Genomic DNA, 17354 nt, shown 5'->3' on the forward strand with positions numbered 1-17354 from the left:
TACAGTTTTATCAAACACACAAATGGTGTAACCACCACAGTCAAGATATAGACTAGTTCCAACACACCCCCAAATTTCCTCCTCCACCCTTCCTGCCCCTGCCAACCTCTCTTTTCTATCCTTGTGGTTTTGCCTTTGTGACAATGTCAGATAAATGGGTTCATTTAGTCTTTTGAGTTCCACCTCTTTGATGCAACCCTAGTGCACGTGACATTCTTTCATGTTGTTGGGTGTATTTGTAGTTCATTCTTTTTTTGTTCCTGAGTAGTATTCCCTTGCACGGATGTCCCTCTGTTTATGTATTTTCCAGTTGAGGATCATTTCTGTGGCTTCCAGTTTGGGACAATTATGAATAAAACTGTTAAGTTTAAAGATGCCAGCAAACCTCTTCTATAGGTTAAAACACAACTTATATTGAGCTTGTTTTTTCCTGAGGCAAGTCACAAATAATTCATCTGCTGAACAGCCATGTTCAGGGAGTTTGGGGAGGGGATGTCACAGTATGTGGAGGTGGGGATTGGGAAGGAAGAGAAGAGGAAAGGGAATGGGAGTTTAGGGCTTTTGAAGAGGAATAAAGACCAATTACTCACCTAGTGATGGAGAATTTGATTGCTCTTGTCAGGTAAGGTTGTGTCTTGTTCTTTCTGCTCTGAACCCTCCATCCCATCCTTACCCCACACCAAGAAGTGTGTGGGTGATGGGAACAGGGCATCTCCAGAGACTTCCTGGGGTAGAGGTGCAAAGATTCTTGCCCTAACAGGGGAAAGATTCCAGCCCCTGTGAGAGGTGGTATGAGATTGGGGAGGGAAGACAGGCTTCTTGTGCAGAGGCTCCTGGGGTGGGGCTCTCCACCTCCCAGAGCAAAACCCTGCCAACTCTTCCCCATCTAGGTGCTGATTATCCCATTTCATTTAGACCCTTGCCTCTCTATTTTCCCCCCTTTAGTTCCTGGCCCTTTGACATCTTGCTGTTGATTAGCACCTCTGCTACAAACAGCTCGGGCTGTGGAAGAAAGCAGACTTTAAAGGTAGAGCACCCTTGTCTTTCAGTCAAACAGGAGGGGATGCAGGAAAATAGACAACAGGGAAGTTGAAACTAGCCGAGAGAAATGGAACATCAGGGATCTTCCAGTCTTTCTCTTCACTCAGGTCAAAATACAACAATCACTCTTTTGACCAAAATGGGTAGGTCAAGCTGTGTGGGAAGCTCCACGCCTTCCACTTCCTTCTTCTGCTGTTGCAAGAAACCAATCGTTTACAAATAATTAATAAATAACCAATACTTTGGCCACCTGATGCTAAGAGCTGACTCATTAGAAAAGACCCTGATGCTGGGAAAGACTGAGGGCAGGAGGAGAAGGGGACGACAGAGGTCGAGATGGTTGGATGGCATCACCGACTCAATGGACATGAGTTTGAGCAAACTCTGGCAGATGATGAAGGTCAGGGAAGCCTGGCGAGCTGCAGTCCGTGGGGTCGCAAAGTGTTGGACACAACTGAGTGACTGAACAACAACAATAAATAATTATCTCCAAGCGCCCAGGGGTGTGTGAGAGAGGGCAGCCCACTCTCTTCAGGCACCTGCTGCTATTGGGAAGTGGTGGCCTCTGATCGAACTTCGGGCCCATTACAGGGAAGCCCAGGTCTGGGCAGAGAGGCTCCTCCCCCACATGCAGAGTCGCCAGGCTTCCAGCCACCAGCCCCCAGGTCCACTCTGCTCAGCTCTGCGGCCTCGGCTTCAGGAGCCGCCGGCCCAGGGTGGAGAGGCTTCCAGGGAGTGGGGGGCAGGGAGGAGATGCTGTTTTTGCACTTGAGCTTCGTGCTTCCTCGACACTTTCCTGTCTCTCGCTCCGCCGCCACGTCGCGGCGCCTGCCTGGGCGTCTTCTCCAGCTCCGGGTCACCTCAGGCTCGGCGGCCCCGGGAAGGGTGCAGGAGGAGGCCTGTGCGGTGGAAACCGGCCCAGGCTGCCGCTGGGAACACTGCGTCTCCGGTGGCCCCACAGGTCCCGTTATTCATGTTGGGGTCTTGGACTGGCAGCTCTCCAGGCTCTGGATCCCCCTCACCACTGTTGCCCTCCTGGGTGCGGGGCGCCAGGGGCGGTGGGGGCACGATTCAGAATTGAAGTCGCTCTGCAGGGTCCCCTCTCCTCCATCCGGCAGCCCTGGCCTTTCGTTCTGGTTCTCTCCTTGGCCTCCCCTCTCCCTGGGGGTCTCACTCTATTTCTGTCGCCTGGTCTCTTGACTTCTATCTCTTCTTTCCCTGAGTCTGTGTTTCCCTCTCTGGTCGACACCCCCTCTTTTCCTGGGTCTCTGTTACTCTCTGCCTGCTGCCAGTCCTTTACCTGCTGTGTGTTCCCTAACACTCCACACGGCCTGACATTCTGGATTTGACTGACTTCTTCTCTGTCTTCCTCTGATAGAATGTAAGCTTCCCGGGCAGAATTTTTCTCTGTTTTGTTCTATGTTGAATCCCAGCACCTCAGAAAGCTCCTGGCACCGAGTAGGTGCTCAATAAAAATAGGATGAATGACTGGATGAGTGAGATGTTTAAAAGTGGAACGAATCCCGTCCCCCACCGAGTCTCCAGGGAAGCCCCTCTGGGTTCTCAGGCCGGTCTTTTCTCTGTCCTTTCTGCCTGCCTTCTTTGTCTCTCTCCCCGTTCCTCTTCTTTCTGTCTCTCTCCATTCCTCCCTCATTTTTTTTTTTTTCTTGGTCCTACTAACTGACAGGGTCCCTCCAGCTTTCCAAAATGTAGGGGTCCAGGTCCTCCACCCTCCCTTTTGGGAGGCAATATACTGGCATTAGTCCCAAGGAGCCTGGCAGCTTCCGTCTCCAATCACTGTAGCCTCAACGCCCAACCCGCTTCCTAGCAGAACTCAACCTCTAAAATCCTGACTGTGCCTGGAAATCTCTTCTTTCTGCAGACCCCAGAGTGCTTGGTCTCTGGGTCTCCTTAGAGGCGACCTAGATTTGGGTGAGAGATTTGTAGGCAGCTGCACAGATAACACTCCCCAGAGACTCAGAGTGGGCCTTCCTCTCCCCATGTCTGGCCTGGGCCTCAGGGTTCTGCTTAGAGAAATGGCGGTGACTGTGAGCGCCTACTGTATGCCAGGAGACTCACTCCCTTTTGAGAGAGTGTTCTGTGCTCCAATTCCCAGCAACCCTGAGAGATTCCATTAGCAATTCCTTTTGTAGTTGTAATCATACAACAAACATTTACTGGGCAGCTACTATGTGCCAGCCCCTGCTGCCCTCATACATCCTGCATTCTGGCATGTGTGGGGAGGAAGGGGTGTGTACAAGCAACCACAGATAAATGAATTTCTAACTTTGGGGAACAGAAGGCCTAGGGATTAAGCAAATTCACGTTTTTTTGTATTCCAGGAGTGTTTATTGTGCCCTTCCTCTGTACTGGGCACAGTCAGTGCTGCAACTTCAATAGTCCCTGATAGAGGAGGAGGGAGGGGGAGTCCACAAGTGAAAGACTGGTGCCCACATCACCAAGAGACAGCCCAGAGGTGGCAACTTAGGTCCCAAAGAGTAGGGCCCCTCCAGTCAGCTCAAAGATTCTGCAGGCTCAGGGCAGCCAGGGCAGTGGGTGCCGGAAGCTTCCACTAGCAACTGTTCCCCTGCCTTCCGCCCCCAGCCCCCACCGAAGTCCTCTGTGAGGAAGGGGAGAGGGAGCCAGGCTGGGAGAAGGAAGAGGAGGCACGAGAGGGCGTCAGCCTGGCCGCAGGGCGCCCGGTGCTCCGCGCCCCGCGCCCCGCTGGCGGCCAAGCCGGGACTTGCGGGCGCCTGGACCGGGTTTCAGTTCTGGCCTTTGCTGCCCCGGGACCTGAGGAGCACTCTCCCCATTCAAAAAACTTCTGGCATCCTTCCCAAAATTAATGAAAACGTAGAGACTCCTTTTAGCCTTTCTTTCCCTTCCCACGGGCTCTTAGATTATGAGACAGGAGCTGTTTTATTTAACCTTGATTTTAATTTTTAAATGTGAGACATATTCAATGAAATTTAGAAATATTTGAAAAGCAAAACGAGGGTTTTAAAAAGCGTTTCGTTATAGAAACTCAACATCAAGCAGAATGCTGCTGCTGCGAAGCCGCTTCAGTCGTGTCCGACTCTGTGCGACCCCATAGACGGCAGCCCACCAGGCTCCTCTGTCCCTGGGATTCTCTAGGCAAAAATGTTGAAGTGGGTTGCCATTTCCTTCCCATTAAGTAGAATAGATAAAAGAATTAAGACTCAGAAATCTAGATTCGAGACCTATTTCAGAGAGCACTGGCTTTGCCACCTTCAACAAGGGATCTTAACCGCTCTGGGTCTCTGAGTTCCCGTTTGTTCGAGGACGCGAATCACTCTCCCTCTAGAACGGCGATGCTGTTGTTTCCTCGAAGGAAAAAAAAAAAAAAGGAATTCGAAAGTGTTCTGTAATCTGGAAATGACTCTAAAATATGGTAGGGTGTGCCAAAAACTCTAGTCCTCAGGGCCGGAAGCAGGAGGAAGCGTTTGCGGTCTGTGAGGGAGAGCATGGCTTCGCCTTGCAACACCGGGTAGTATTTTTACAAGTTTGACAATTAGGAAGCGGAGCTGCCTTCTTCCCTCACGTCTGCCGGCCTCGAGGCTGGTGATTGTTTTCCGGGGTGCAGAGCACGGCACCCGCAGGAAGGGGGCGGGGGTCTCTACGCCCCCCTCCCACCAAGGATTAGGCCCAGGGCTCTGGAGGGAAAGAAGGTCTACTAGCTCAATTCGTTCTGCATTTTTCCGTCTATGGGGATCGGCCCTGCTCCGTACCCTGGTCCTCAGTGCTCCACTCGCGGAGGGTTGCGCTGCGCTCAGTGCGGAGAGGGAGAAGGGATCGCCCGCAGCGCCAGGCCCGGCGCGGGGAATTGGAGGGCGGCGAGGGGACTGGAGCCGGCAAACGCTTCAGCGCGGGTCCCTTTGCCCGTCTGCCCAGAGTGCGTCTGCACAGACTCGCAGAGTATCGTCCACACCTCGGAGGAACTCGCTATACAGGACGAGGGTGACTTTTCCGGTCCCCGCCCTGGTTCTCTTTGCGGGTTTCTTGATTAGAAGACTTTGGGGGCCCGTTGTTCTTTCAGGTGTTCATGGTTTTTAGGGCTGGCGACCGCCGAGGCTGATTTCCGCGGGGTCCCCAACGACTGCATCAGCCAGAACCGAGATTGTGGCACCGTCTCGCGCTTAGCTTAAAGCAAGCCCGCTCCGGTCCCACCAGGAAATCCGGAGAACCCCACACGGAGAGACCCTCGCTGGTGTCACTGTGAATCCCATCGTCCACTGCTTATTAATTTCTTTTTCAGGGAACTAGAGTTCCGATCCCTTTGTCCAACGTGTCCTGACTACAAACCTGTCTCTAAGGTATGGACCGGCTCAAATCCCAGAGGTCTTAATGGAGCAAGAAAACGCATCTTATTCTTGCGTCCTCGAGATTTTTTTTTTTAAGCGTAAAGCACATCTTAGTAATTCTAATTTCTCTAAAAATCTCACCACTTGACTCTTCATTAGACCCAGACTCCTAGTAAAAGAGGTCAAAGAATTTCACAGTGTTATATTTTCCTTGCAGACTATGGGAAAGAAAAGCGGAAAGAGGACGTGAACGGGGTTGGGCCATATCCCAGGCCAGTTCAGAGCCTTCTCCTTAAAAATAGCCAGGAGTCCGAACCTCCAAGCACAACCGCCCCCCACCCCGGCCCCCCTTCCTAGCGGCCTCCTGAACGTGGGAGAAGCCTGGGAATTTAGCGGCAGCCGATAAACCTCCTCCAGCCCGCGGGCCAGCGAGGCCTTGAAATGCTCTCTGCTCCTGGCAACGGCGAGCCGGCCCCGGCGGCTCCCGCCTCGCCCAAGGGAGGGAGGGGGCGAGCGAAGGAAGGAGGGAGGGAGCGAGGGAAAAAGAAACACCCTAAAAGAGCGGGCGTCTCGCCAACCACCCTCTGGACTGTCCTTGAGCTGGGCCCTTTGGGAAGAAACTTGGGGCGCTGGGCCCAAAGCGGGGTGGGGGGGGCACACAGAATACATCGACACAAAATACTCGGTCCAGGTAGCCTTCGTAGAAGCAAGGAATCTTTCCTGGACTCCCGGGCTTCAGCACACAGGACAGCTCGGGGGTCGGGGGTTGGGGTGTGGGGTGGGGTGTGGTGTGGGGGGTGATATAGGAGCTCTGTCGCAGGCCTTGCCTGGAGCGGCCCCCTAGTGAATCCCGGCTGCCTCGAAAGGAAGCGCTTAGGAAAAGCAGGCTCTTCCATCAGGGTCTCACAACAGCCACATACAGCAGCGACTGCTATGTGACCTCTCCATTGCACGCGAGACTGGGGGTGCGGGGAGTGGGGCGAGGCTCGCCGCCGGGTACCCGGCTAATGCGACCCGCGGCCGACCCGGCACTGTGGAGGTAGCCAGCGTGGGAGCGGCCGTGTCCTTGGCTTTGGGGAGGACTCCCAGATGGCCGCTCCACCAGATGCTGAGCTCCAAGGTCCAGTCTCCAGGTTCATCCCTGTTCGCCCTCTGGGGGTCGCGCGCGCGGGAGGCAGCTCTGAGACTTGGGGCATCGCTGGAGCCACAAATTTCCAGGGAGAAGAGAGATGCCGACGTAGCTTCCTGCTAGGCTGAGCTCAGCCTTTCAACTCCTGAGGAAGCCCTCGTAGGCCCCTGACGCAGGCCTTTTCCTTCGTGGGTTTCTCGCTCACTCCAGTGGGAAGGAGGACCCGTTTCAAAGAGCGCAGGGGCCGTGTACCCTTCCCGGCTGCATCTGAAAGTGCGCTGGTCGGAGTGTCCCAGCGAAATCGCCTTTCCCCAGGTCCAGCCTTGGGGATCCCCAGGACACCTCCCCCCCTTGAGTTCCCAGGCCTGGGATATGCAGCGCCAAACTCTGCAAGGCGCTGGCGAGGAGTTGGGGGAAGCTGGAGAAAGGACCGATCCCCTAGCACGCCACCCTCAGCTTCCGGGGCTCGAAGGGACCCGGTGGGCAGCAGCCCAGGGAGCGGCGTCGGTCCGTCCAGCCAGCGCGCAGCCCTTCCGCCCCTCTGCTGGGCACCTCAGTTTTCTCTTTTGCCTGAGCCGCTCTAGATCTCCGCACCTTTCGCTCAGGGAAGAGACTTCCCCGCGCAGCCGCGCTCAGTCCTTCCTCCGGGATTTTCCTGAGAATCCCCACGAGTTGGCCACGAGCCCTTTGGGGGTTTCCTTCCAGCCAGCCCCGAATCCTAGCCTGGTTCTCGGCGCCCGGATCGCCCTTGCGCAGGCCGGGAATCCTAGACCGATTACCGACTGCGGAAGCGGGTCTCGCCTTGTACCCTCACTTCGGAGGCGCACAGGTTTCTTGTGGGAGGTATCCTGGCCCCCTCCCGACCCCTCCAATCTGGCATGAGAAACCTGCGCTAGGGATAGAAACGCGACCTTTGGCGGGTGAGGGGTGTTTAACCGAAAGCTTGAGAGCCACCGGCCGGCTGTTATCTGGAGCTGAAGGCTGCGGTAATCGATGGGTTATTTTTACGCGGTAATAGGGCCCTGTGATTGCTCTATTAACCTTTAGACCTGTCTGAGGGACTCTCCGGTTCACAGCCCCGCTGCGCTGGGGCCTCTAGGCACTGACGCCGACTCAAACTCAGGTCTGCCACCCTTCTCGTCCCGGCTCGGGGCGGGGTGCTGAGCCCCTGGAAGAGTCCTCTTGTCGAAGCCCCGCTGGATGGCCGAGCTCCCCGAGCCCCTGCTAAGTCTCTTAGATTAGTGCGGCGCCGCCGCAGGCTGCAGAGAAAACGGAAAGATCTGAAGGCAGGAGGCCGCAGGGGCTGGGAGCTTCGCCATGAAAGCGTGGACTTTTTGCATAAACACAAAACTGTAGGCAGGAGCCTCACGGACTCCCTGGGCTACTGCGAAGGTGAAAGGGAGGGCGGGTTAGGTCTCAGCGCTCCGATTGAGGAGGACCATCCAAGTCTGGTGTCTCTTCCACCTACCCGGGATCTTGGACTACGAGGATCCCCACTACCCACTATCACCAAGAGCCTTGCAGCCAGCTGGGGCACTCCCCGGTGACCTAGTGCCCCACACCCGAGCCGGGGTCGCTCCCAAGAGGTCACCTTCCCCTTATCAGCCCCGCCCCTCGCCCACCGCGTCCCTAGATTCGGCTGGAACCCGACCACCAGGAGGCGTGGGGAGGAGAGACGAGGTGGAAGGCAGGGGAGGTCTCATTAATAAAGCTGACCCAGGGCAAAACCGCAAAACCAAATCGACCTCAGGCAGGGCGGTGGGGTGAAGCCCGGCGCCCCGGCGGAAGCACTTTGGCGTTTTCCGAGGAGATCCCAGCGCCTGGACTTTGCCTGCTGGGGGAGTTTTTTGAACAGCCCCGCAGCCCGGCGCCCGGTGGCGGTGCAGCCGCCTCGGCGCACCCCCCGCCCCCTTCCCTTGCACGTGACTCCCGCGGGCCAGTCAACGCCGGCGAGCGGGAGCGCAGGGGCCAGGGGCTCCGCGCCGCGAGCCGGGGGACTCCGCGGCGGCCGGCAGGGAGGCAGCGGGAGCTCTGCCGCCGCCTACGCTGCCGCGGCGCCCGGGGGAGCGCGCGCTGGCCTCCAGGAAGCTCGAGCCCGGGCAGGTACGGCTTTTCCCATCCCTCTCCCGGCTCTCTCTCCCTAGTCGCGGAACCCCGATCTCCTCCGCGCGGGCTTGCCTGGGAGTAGAGAGAGGTAACTAGCGGGTGGAAAGGAGACGTCGTTCATCCCCGGTCCTTAACCTTGCCCAGAGCCGGCTCTCCTTTGGCTTAGCAGTTTCTTTAAAACTAAGTGATATTTAGGGGGAAAGTGGAGAGGGATCATCTAAGGGCTTCTGGATTCTTTCTGTGTGAACTTGGACGTTTTTAATCCCCGCCCCTCGTGCGGATTTCCCAGCCCCGTCTGCACCTCGCAGGACTGGGCCTTGGTGGCGATGATGGCCGTGAGAAATCACCCTGACCAACTGATCCGGGACCGGCCGCCCGGCGGCTCGAACACGAAGAGACTCAGACGGAGGACTGTCGCCCATGGGCGACAGAGTGGCGGTGGGAGGCGGCGCAGCTGGGCCTCGGGGCCCCGGGGAGGCGCTCAGAGGTCGGGAATGGCTGCTGAGCGCCCGCTCTTTTTATGCCTCCTAGTCTTCCTATCCGGGGTCCAGGGAACTAAACGCCCCTCACGAAGCTAGCAACCCCACCCACCCACAGTGCTTCTGGATGAGATCAGCTGGGGTGAGGTGAGGTGGGGTGGGGGGGGGGGTGGGGAAGGGCGGGAACCCGGCAGAGAGCAGTGATGTCCCTCAACTGGCCAGGGCTAGCCACCCCGTCCACGAAATTCTGTCGCTTTACTTTGGGCTGGGGGGTCACCTAGGGGAGCAGAGGATGCTCAGGTGGTGAGCTGCCCCCAGGCTGAGAGAATGAGGGGCCTTGGGGTTGGTCGCAGAGGGTGGGGAGGGACCCAGGGCTGGTGGGAGTCCGGGCCAGCGCGGCCGGGAAGGTTGGGGAAGCGCCTCGGGGAAGTATTTCCTGTGTTTCTCATAAAAGGAACTGCAGCCTAGAGCAGGTTAGAGGCTTTGAAAGAGAGAAAGTTTTTATTGGAGTGACGGGGTGATTCCCACCCACCGACCCCCGCTCCTGGATCTCCGCGTGCCCCCTCAGCGATCAGGTTCATTATTGCCAGCTAGTGTGTACGCTCGGGTGTGACAGTTTTCTAGGCAGCAGGCCGCGGGGTGAAGGCGCCAGCGGAACCGAAGGAGCAGGAGTGACTGTAAATGGACGGGAACGTTAGGGCACTCTCCATCCTCCCCGCTGGCAGAAATTTATCAGAAAAGGGCTGTGCGCTAACTCAGTAAGGAAAAAAAGCATTCCTGTCCGGCCTGTGAATCGGGGGTGAACTGGGATGAGTGATCTGGAGGAGAGGGAAAACTGGGCACAAGCCTCAATCTCCAGAGGCCAGACCCTTTCTGTCATTCTCAGGAGTTCTGTCTGTATCCTCTCCGGGTGGCCTGCATCGGAGTCTCAAGTACAGAAACAAGCAACTTTCTTTTAAAGGGAGTAGTTAAGTTCTTGTCTTAACAGAAAGGTCTAGGGTGGATTTTCTCCACCTTCTATTGTTCAGTAATCCAACTCTTAGGTAATGTATCAGCCATTTTAAAAAGGCAGAGAATGCAGTAAAGACAAATGTTGGATTTATGGCATTTTCAGCGTTTACATTTTAAAGCTTGTTAAGTTAGCATCTGTATGTATATTGGAAGTTGGATTACAAAATTATAAATCTTCCTTTCCTGCAGCTATGTGAGAAACGAAATGTATAATGTTTGTTTTAGAACTGAGGGAGTATTCCAGAAAATTCAATGAAATAGGTCAACTATTGGATTTTAAAATTAAATACTGAAAATTTTATTAAGGTAAACCTGTGTAATTTACTTATTGAAGCCTAGGTATTCCTTTAGGTACTAATTTTTTAAATTCATTTTTGAAGGGGAAAGTTGATGATCTCAGGTCAAATTTTTTAATATCCATCCTCTAACTAAACTTCTTATTGGAAGGAAATGTTCACCAAACCAATAATTTATCGGAGTTTTGAAAGCAAATAATAAACCATTTAAGAGTTAACATATGACTATATAATACAGTGCTATCCCATTAATAGTGATGTAAAAGTGATGAAAAGCATATTAGAAATTCCATTTCCAAAACTTTTTGCTAGAATAAAGATGACCATTTATTATAGTACATAATACATTGGAAGCACTTTCTTTTGATACATTAGAGATCTGTAATAGTAATAATAGCCGAGTATATAGAATTTATAATCCTCACAGTGCCCCTACAAGGTAATTACCTTTACTATTTGAATTTTTGCAAATGAAGAAACTGAAGCATGAGGGTTAAGTAATGTGTCTACAGTCATTCATTTAGTAAGTGGCAGAGCCTGGATTTAGTACATAATTCAGTTAATAACTCTATAAGTTTGCTATTGCAATTAAAAAAAAACATTGTTAAGAGTAGCTGCGTTTTCTTAAGGAGAAAAGTGGGCATGGACTGGACAAACTTAAACTCTGGAGTCCTTCAGATCTTGTCCCCTACCCCCTTTTAATTGTACTTTGATCTTAGAGGAGTTTTAAAACTTTTGGATGCTTCAGTTCTGCCTTTTGTAAAATGAGGAGAGAAACTTCTACTTAGTGGAATTGTGAAGAAAATGACCTGGAACCAAGCAGGTGCTTCAGAACGTAGCACGCTTAGTTTTTATCAGAAAAATTGCCTGGTGAAATCAAACACAGGATGCAAGGAAATAATCAAGTCCTACAAACTGTTTCTGTCCCCCAAGCAGCCTCATTGGTGTTCTGATTCCATACGTGAGTGGACCTGTGATTCCATATGAAAAACCCACTCAATGAATTGGAGATCCAGTGAGTTCTGTAGTTCTGTAAAGTGATTGTACATTTCTCTCACTTTTCTCATCTTAATATACAGTCTGCAAAATCTCCAAAATAAAACTATTTGTAAGAAACGTGTATCTTGTCTAATTTGATGTCCACATTGTATAGTTGTATAGATAAGAGTTCGCAAACCTTTTCACTGAGATTTACCAGACGCTGTGTTCATTTATAAATATTTAGAATCTGCCTCTAGTTAAAAAGCAAAAAAAAAAAAAAAAAAAAAAAAAAACCAAACAAACAAAAAAGATTGCAAACAAAAGTTTCTTAGGTTGCTGGGTTTTTTTATTTTATAAAGTTTGTGTCTTCCCTGCGCAATCTAAAGTTCTTTCACAGTCAGGATCAGTTGGGGGTAGGTGGGGGGAGAAAGGAATTGGGGAGAGATTTCTTAGATTTCTAGGCTCTTCGTGGAAGCCGGAAACCCTTGGTCTTTTAAAATACTGTGACAAGAATATGCTAGAAATAAGGTAAAATTAAAGTCCTTCCTGACAAGCAATACAAAAAAGAAAAACCCTGATCGAGATCACAACCAGTAATTTACATGTCCAATAACCGGAGAGCCCTGCGCCTCTAAGGCGCCCCTCCCTGAGGCTGCCTTGCAGCAGTCAGGCCCCACGGGCTTCTGCAGTCAGCTTTCCGAGGAGCTGGGCCCCTGAGAGTGGCGATTTTGCTTGTCGGGCGAGAGAAGCATCCAAGCTTAGGGGAAATGGGCCCTGAAAGCACTGGATGAACTTGCTTCCCTCTGTCGTTCCCTCCTTAGACGCGGCTACATCTCGGAGGAAGGGAGCCGGCCCGGCCCTCAGCCTTGGAGCCAGCCTACCGCACCCTGTGCCCCGGCCGGGGTGTTCTGACGAGCGGCCGGCCCGCGTCACCCTGCAGGAGCTCCGCGCCCGGGCGCCATCCCGCGCCTTCGGATCCTCTGGGACCTTTTCTGAGTGGACTCTCCCCCCACCCCTCAACTCCACCACCTCGGGGAACAACCACAAATTCAGTCTGGGATTTTCCTGAGTAAACCAGAACCTCAGAGTCTTTTTGCTCAACGCTGGATTTAATATGTATATATTTTTGAAGGATTTGTTTTTTTTTTTTTTTACCTTTGATTTTTGATCTTCGGGTTTTTTGACAGCCCCTCCCCTGTACGTTATTCTTTTTTTGTTTGTTTGTTTGTTTTTTATTTGTGTGTTACTGTTTTCTCTCTCCGCATTGCTCCTCGGCCCGAGGACTCGGACGCTGCGAGCGCGCGGGGGGAGATGTACCAGAGCCTGGCCATGGCCGCCAACCACGGCCCCCCTCCCGGGCCCTACGAGGCGGGCGGCCCGGGCGCCTTCATGCACGGGGCGGGCGCCGCGTCCTCGCCGGTATACGTGCCCACGCCGCGGGTGCCCTCCTCGGTGCTCGGCCTGTCCTACCTCCAGGGCGGAGGCGGGGGCGCGGCCTCCGGGGCCGCCTCGGGCGGCAGCTCGGGAGCCGCGCCGTCGGGCGCGGGGCCCGGGACGCAGCAGGGCAGCCCAGGCTGGAGCCAGGCGGGAGCCGAGGGCGCCGCCTACACCCCGCCGCCCGTGTCGCCGCGCTTCTCCTTCCCGGGCACCACCGGGTCCCTGGCTGCCGCTGCCGCCGCCGCCGCGGCCCGGGAAGCCGCGGCCTACAGCAGTGGCGGCGGGGCTGCCGGCGCGGGCCTGGCGGGCCGCGAGCAGTACGGGCGAGCCGGCTTCGCGGGCTCCTACTCCAGCCCCTACCCCGCCTACATGGCCGACGTGGGCGCGTCCTGGGCCGCGGCCGCCGCCGCCTCCGCCGGACCCTTCGACAGCCCGGTCCTTCACAGCCTGCCCGGCCGAGCCAACCCCGCCGCGCGACACCCCAATCTCGGTGAGTGCTGCATGCCGCGCGAGTACCGGGGCCGGAACAGGCAGCCCCGAGCCCTATTTGGGGCATTTAATTTTTCACAAATAACGTGGGGGTAGGGGCAGAAGATAGAAGGGATGCGTGAGTTTCTAGGAAAGCACGCTGGGAGGCCGAACCGGGCGGCCAGGGTGATGGTGGCGGCGAAGGTCACAGCGCCAAGGAGCCCAGATTCTGTTCAGTGAGATCGGGCCTGCCCTCTACGTCCTCCTCTGAGCCGGAGAGACGACTGCAGGGTGGCGGGCGCTGAGGGAGCCCTCCGCGCGGCCCCAGGCGTGGGATGTGTCTGGGCCGCCGGGCACCCAGGCAGCGCCCGTTTTGGGTGACTGAGGAGGCCCCGGGTGTACAGCGCCGAGACCCCCGGCTTTGTGCTCCCACCTCCTCTCAGACCTCCGCAGGAAACTCATTCCATGGCTTGGGCCCAACGTCTTCTGGCCCCCATTTGGCGGCTCAGTTGGAGGATCCCTCTGGGCGGCAGATTTTCCTGTTGGGTATTTCACACCGGGAACAAATGAGGGACCTTAGCAATGGAGAGGGCGTCCCTGGTGGCCTGCAATGAGGAAGACCTGGGTTCGATCCCTGGGTTGGGAAGATGCCCTGGAGTAGGGCATGGCAAGCCACTCCAGCATTCTTGCCTGGAGAATCCCCATGGACAGAGGAGCCTGGCGGGCTACAGCCCATGGGGTCACAAACAGTCAGACAGGACTGAGCGCCTAAGCACAGCAATGGAGATGGGTTGAATTGGCGTCAGTGCCCGGGGTGTGTCTCTGGGAGGTATGTATATCAGGGCCAGAGCGTATTGTGACGTTGGGCTGCTCGGCCAGACCGAGGTGCCCAGGGCTGCATTAGAAGCGCCCCCCAGGTGGGTATCCTGGCACACATGAAGCCGGGCATAGGAAGTCCTGGCACACAGGTGCTTCTTTATGATGCCCACCTGTGGAGGCTGTGCCGCAGATCCACGTGTTCAGCCTCCTGCTGTCCCTAGCGCTGGGGTTAGAAGTTATAATTGTAACCGGCACAATGTTATAGTTCCTTTGAATGTCAGACCTGAGGAGGACAGCATGCGTGTACCCCTTGGCCTGATTTACAGATGAACAAAATGAAGTCCCAGGAAGGGCTTCCGTGCTGAGAGGAAAAGGAAGTGGCACCACTAATTCAGAATTCTAAAGTCCTTTGGTGCTGTGGAATTTCAGGAAGGGACAGAATCGGGTTTGGATGGAAGTGGCTTTAGAGGGGGAGGGGGAGCCCAGACTTGAGAAATAAAGTTAACATTTATTGACTGCCTACTAAGTGCTAAATCCTTTCGCATTTGTTCTCACTTTGAAGAGGAAAGCTTTGTCCCTCCCAAGTTTCCAGTCTTGGGCTGGCTCCAAGAAGGATCCAGGCTTTGAAGGTTTTTAAATTATTCTCTGACCCTGGGTGGCCTTCGAAGGTCCTTAGGGGTGTCGGACCAAATACACATCTTAGGTAAACTGATTAACCGTGGATGTGGCGCCCAGTTTCCCCCTCCCCCTCATGGGGGAGCCAGACGGCACCCCTCCCATCCCCAGGGAGGAGGACCACCCCTCCCCCAGGATGCTGGCCCCTGGGAGGACCTTGAGAGATAGCTGGCCAGCATCTCCATACAATGACAGTTCGAGGTGGGCTTACTGGGGGTGGGGCCCTGAGGCCTCCCATTCTTGGAACTCTCCTGAGTTCTCTCTAGAACTCACTCTAGAACGTCCATTTTAAAATAGGAATGGTTCACGTAGTTTTACTTCTTTTAATTTGGGAGTGGACTGGAGAGATTGCTTCCTAAACTCCTGTGATCCTGGACTGAGAATTTGGTGCCAGAGGAAGAAAGAGAAGTCTGAAACCCAAAGATGGGGGATACTTTGTGGTCATGAGAGTTACAGCTGAAGCAATGTTTAAAAAAAAAAAAAAGTACAGTTTGAGAAGTGCACTCAGTGAGTATTAAGATTCGAAAACGTAACCCCGCCAGGCAGGAGGGTATTGGAATCAGTAAAGTGTCCCACATTCCAGTGCCAGCAAGCTGACCTTTAGGGACGGCATCCTTGCTAAGAAGCCTGGTGTTGCTGAGAAGTGTGTTCTGTGCTGTGTCCTGCTAGTTCAGCAAGTCCCACCTGAAGACAGCCGTTGGGTCTGGCCAAGCAGTTGGAGTTTCTCTTCTGGGCACAGCCAAGTGTTTTAAGTGGTCAAGTTACAAAAGGTTCCATGTTATCTATGTGAGGGGAGGAGGCATGTTGAATTTGTTGGCATTCACATCTCCAGTATGTTCTCCAGTGGCACTTATATCAAAGCCAGTTAAAAGCAGCATATGTACATGAATTTTTATATGTTCCTTCCATCACATGGGCCTTCTTGTAAATGCCTCATAGCTTTATCAAGGACCATCACTGGCATGTTAACTGATGCTGAGTGGTAGAAGGATGAAGACTGATTCTATATTTTTTGAGAGCTTGCTTGTGTGGAATGAGCACCAGGTCCTAAGACCCAGTGAAGGGCTTCCCTGGTAGCCTGGCAGTAAAGAACCTGTCTGCCAGTGAAGGAGACACAGGTTCAGTCCCTGGGTGGAAAAGATCCCCTGGAGAAGGGAATGGCAACCCACTGCAGTATTCTTGCCTGGGAAATTCAACGGACAGAGGAGCCTGGTGGGCTACAGTCTGTGGGGTCACAGCGTCAGACAACAAAATGATAACCACAACACCTAAGACCCAATACTGTGTGGAGTGTGACAAAGGCAAACCTAGATTCAAATCCAGGTGCCTCTGTGACCTTGGGCAAGGTACTTACCTCTCTAAGTCTCCTCTCTTTTTCTGTAAAATGAGATGATGGTAGCTACTTTTAATGTTGTCTTAAAGTAGAAAAATACTGAAATGTTTGTGAAGTACTTGGCTTTGGCATCTCAGAAATGATGGCTATTTTATTAAACCGTCACTCGCTATCATGCAGAGTGACCAGTTCTGATTTTCTCAAGACTGGGGTTTTTTGTTTTTTTTTTTTTTTTTAGGATTGGGAATGTTTCATGCTAAACCTAGGAGAGGCCCCAACAAATGGGGATGGTTGATCACCCTAAAGAAGGCCAGTGAGTGACTCCGCAGGGAGCTATGGCCATGAACTGAGAGCAGAGGAGAGATGACAGAGGTGTGCCTCCCTTCTATCTAGGAACCTGGAAGTCTTCACCAGAGTGGTCCTCTCTGCACTTGGCATTGAAGGGTAAATAGAACTTTACCCGGAGAAGTGCCTGCAATTTGAAAAAAAGATTAAGAAAACATATGCCCTCATTTACCAGTCACATAACCTGGTACCATGAAATAATACAAGCCAGTTTGGTTTTTGTTTAAGTAATATATTTATCACTATAGGTAAAACCACACAGATTAACTCACCCTTCACTCAGAAGCTGTTTTTAATTTCAGTGAGAAGAAAGAAGCAAATACTTTTATTTTCTCTGAAGTATTAAGCATTAATATTAACAATAGTTCACATCTTGCCAGAATTCTTTTCTTGGTTATTGGAATAAGGGAAAACCCAAAGTAATAAAAGCAAACAAGAGCCTTTGTCGAGCTCTGGACCTAAGGGGGAAGGAATTGCTCTGCCTTGACTGCAATGTATATAGACTTTAATTCATTCCAGGTTCAATATGTGCGTGACACACCATTGAATTCGTGAATTAGGCTGCACTAATGGAATTATGTGACCTTATTGAGGCCAGGTACAGAGTGTCACTCATGTTTAAGTGCCTGGCAGAGGCTGGGCACTTAGCAAATATTTCAGTGGAGATCCAAGAGGGAGTCGCCACAATCCTCTGCCCAGGTCAAACCACACACTTGGGCTGCTAGAGGCAACTGGAGGGCCATGGGGAGGAGTAAGTGAGGTGGGAGAAGGTTCTGGAAGCCTTGGGAAACCACTGGAACAGTTTCGGGTGGAGAAGTCACAGGATGGGTAAGAGAAGGTGAGAGAGAGAGAGAGAGAGAGAGAGAGAGTGACTGTGTACAGGTATCTAAAATGCAAGAGCCTATGCCTTTA

General features: G+C 53.2%; 1 protein-coding gene across 2 annotated transcripts in view; it reads left to right on the forward strand.

The window, feature by feature from the left end:
- The first annotated feature begins 8511 nt into the window (after positions 1 to 8511).
- The window catches only part of GATA4 (GATA binding protein 4), a 52404-nt gene continuing 43561 nt past the window's right edge, over positions 8512 to 17354 (forward strand). For both annotated transcript variants that reach the window (XM_020877180.2, XM_020877181.2), the window contains exons 1-2: positions 8512 to 8595; positions 12187 to 13292. In XM_020877180.2, the coding sequence (XP_020732839.1) occupies positions 12677 to 13292 (616 nt within the window). In that variant the 5' untranslated portion in view covers positions 8512 to 8595; positions 12187 to 12676. The remainder of the gene's footprint in view (positions 8596 to 12186; positions 13293 to 17354) is intronic.

This window comes from Odocoileus virginianus, chromosome 18 (assembly GCF_023699985.2).
Source record: "Odocoileus virginianus isolate 20LAN1187 ecotype Illinois chromosome 18, Ovbor_1.2, whole genome shotgun sequence".
Lineage (NCBI taxonomy): Eukaryota > Metazoa > Chordata > Mammalia > Artiodactyla > Cervidae > Odocoileus > Odocoileus virginianus.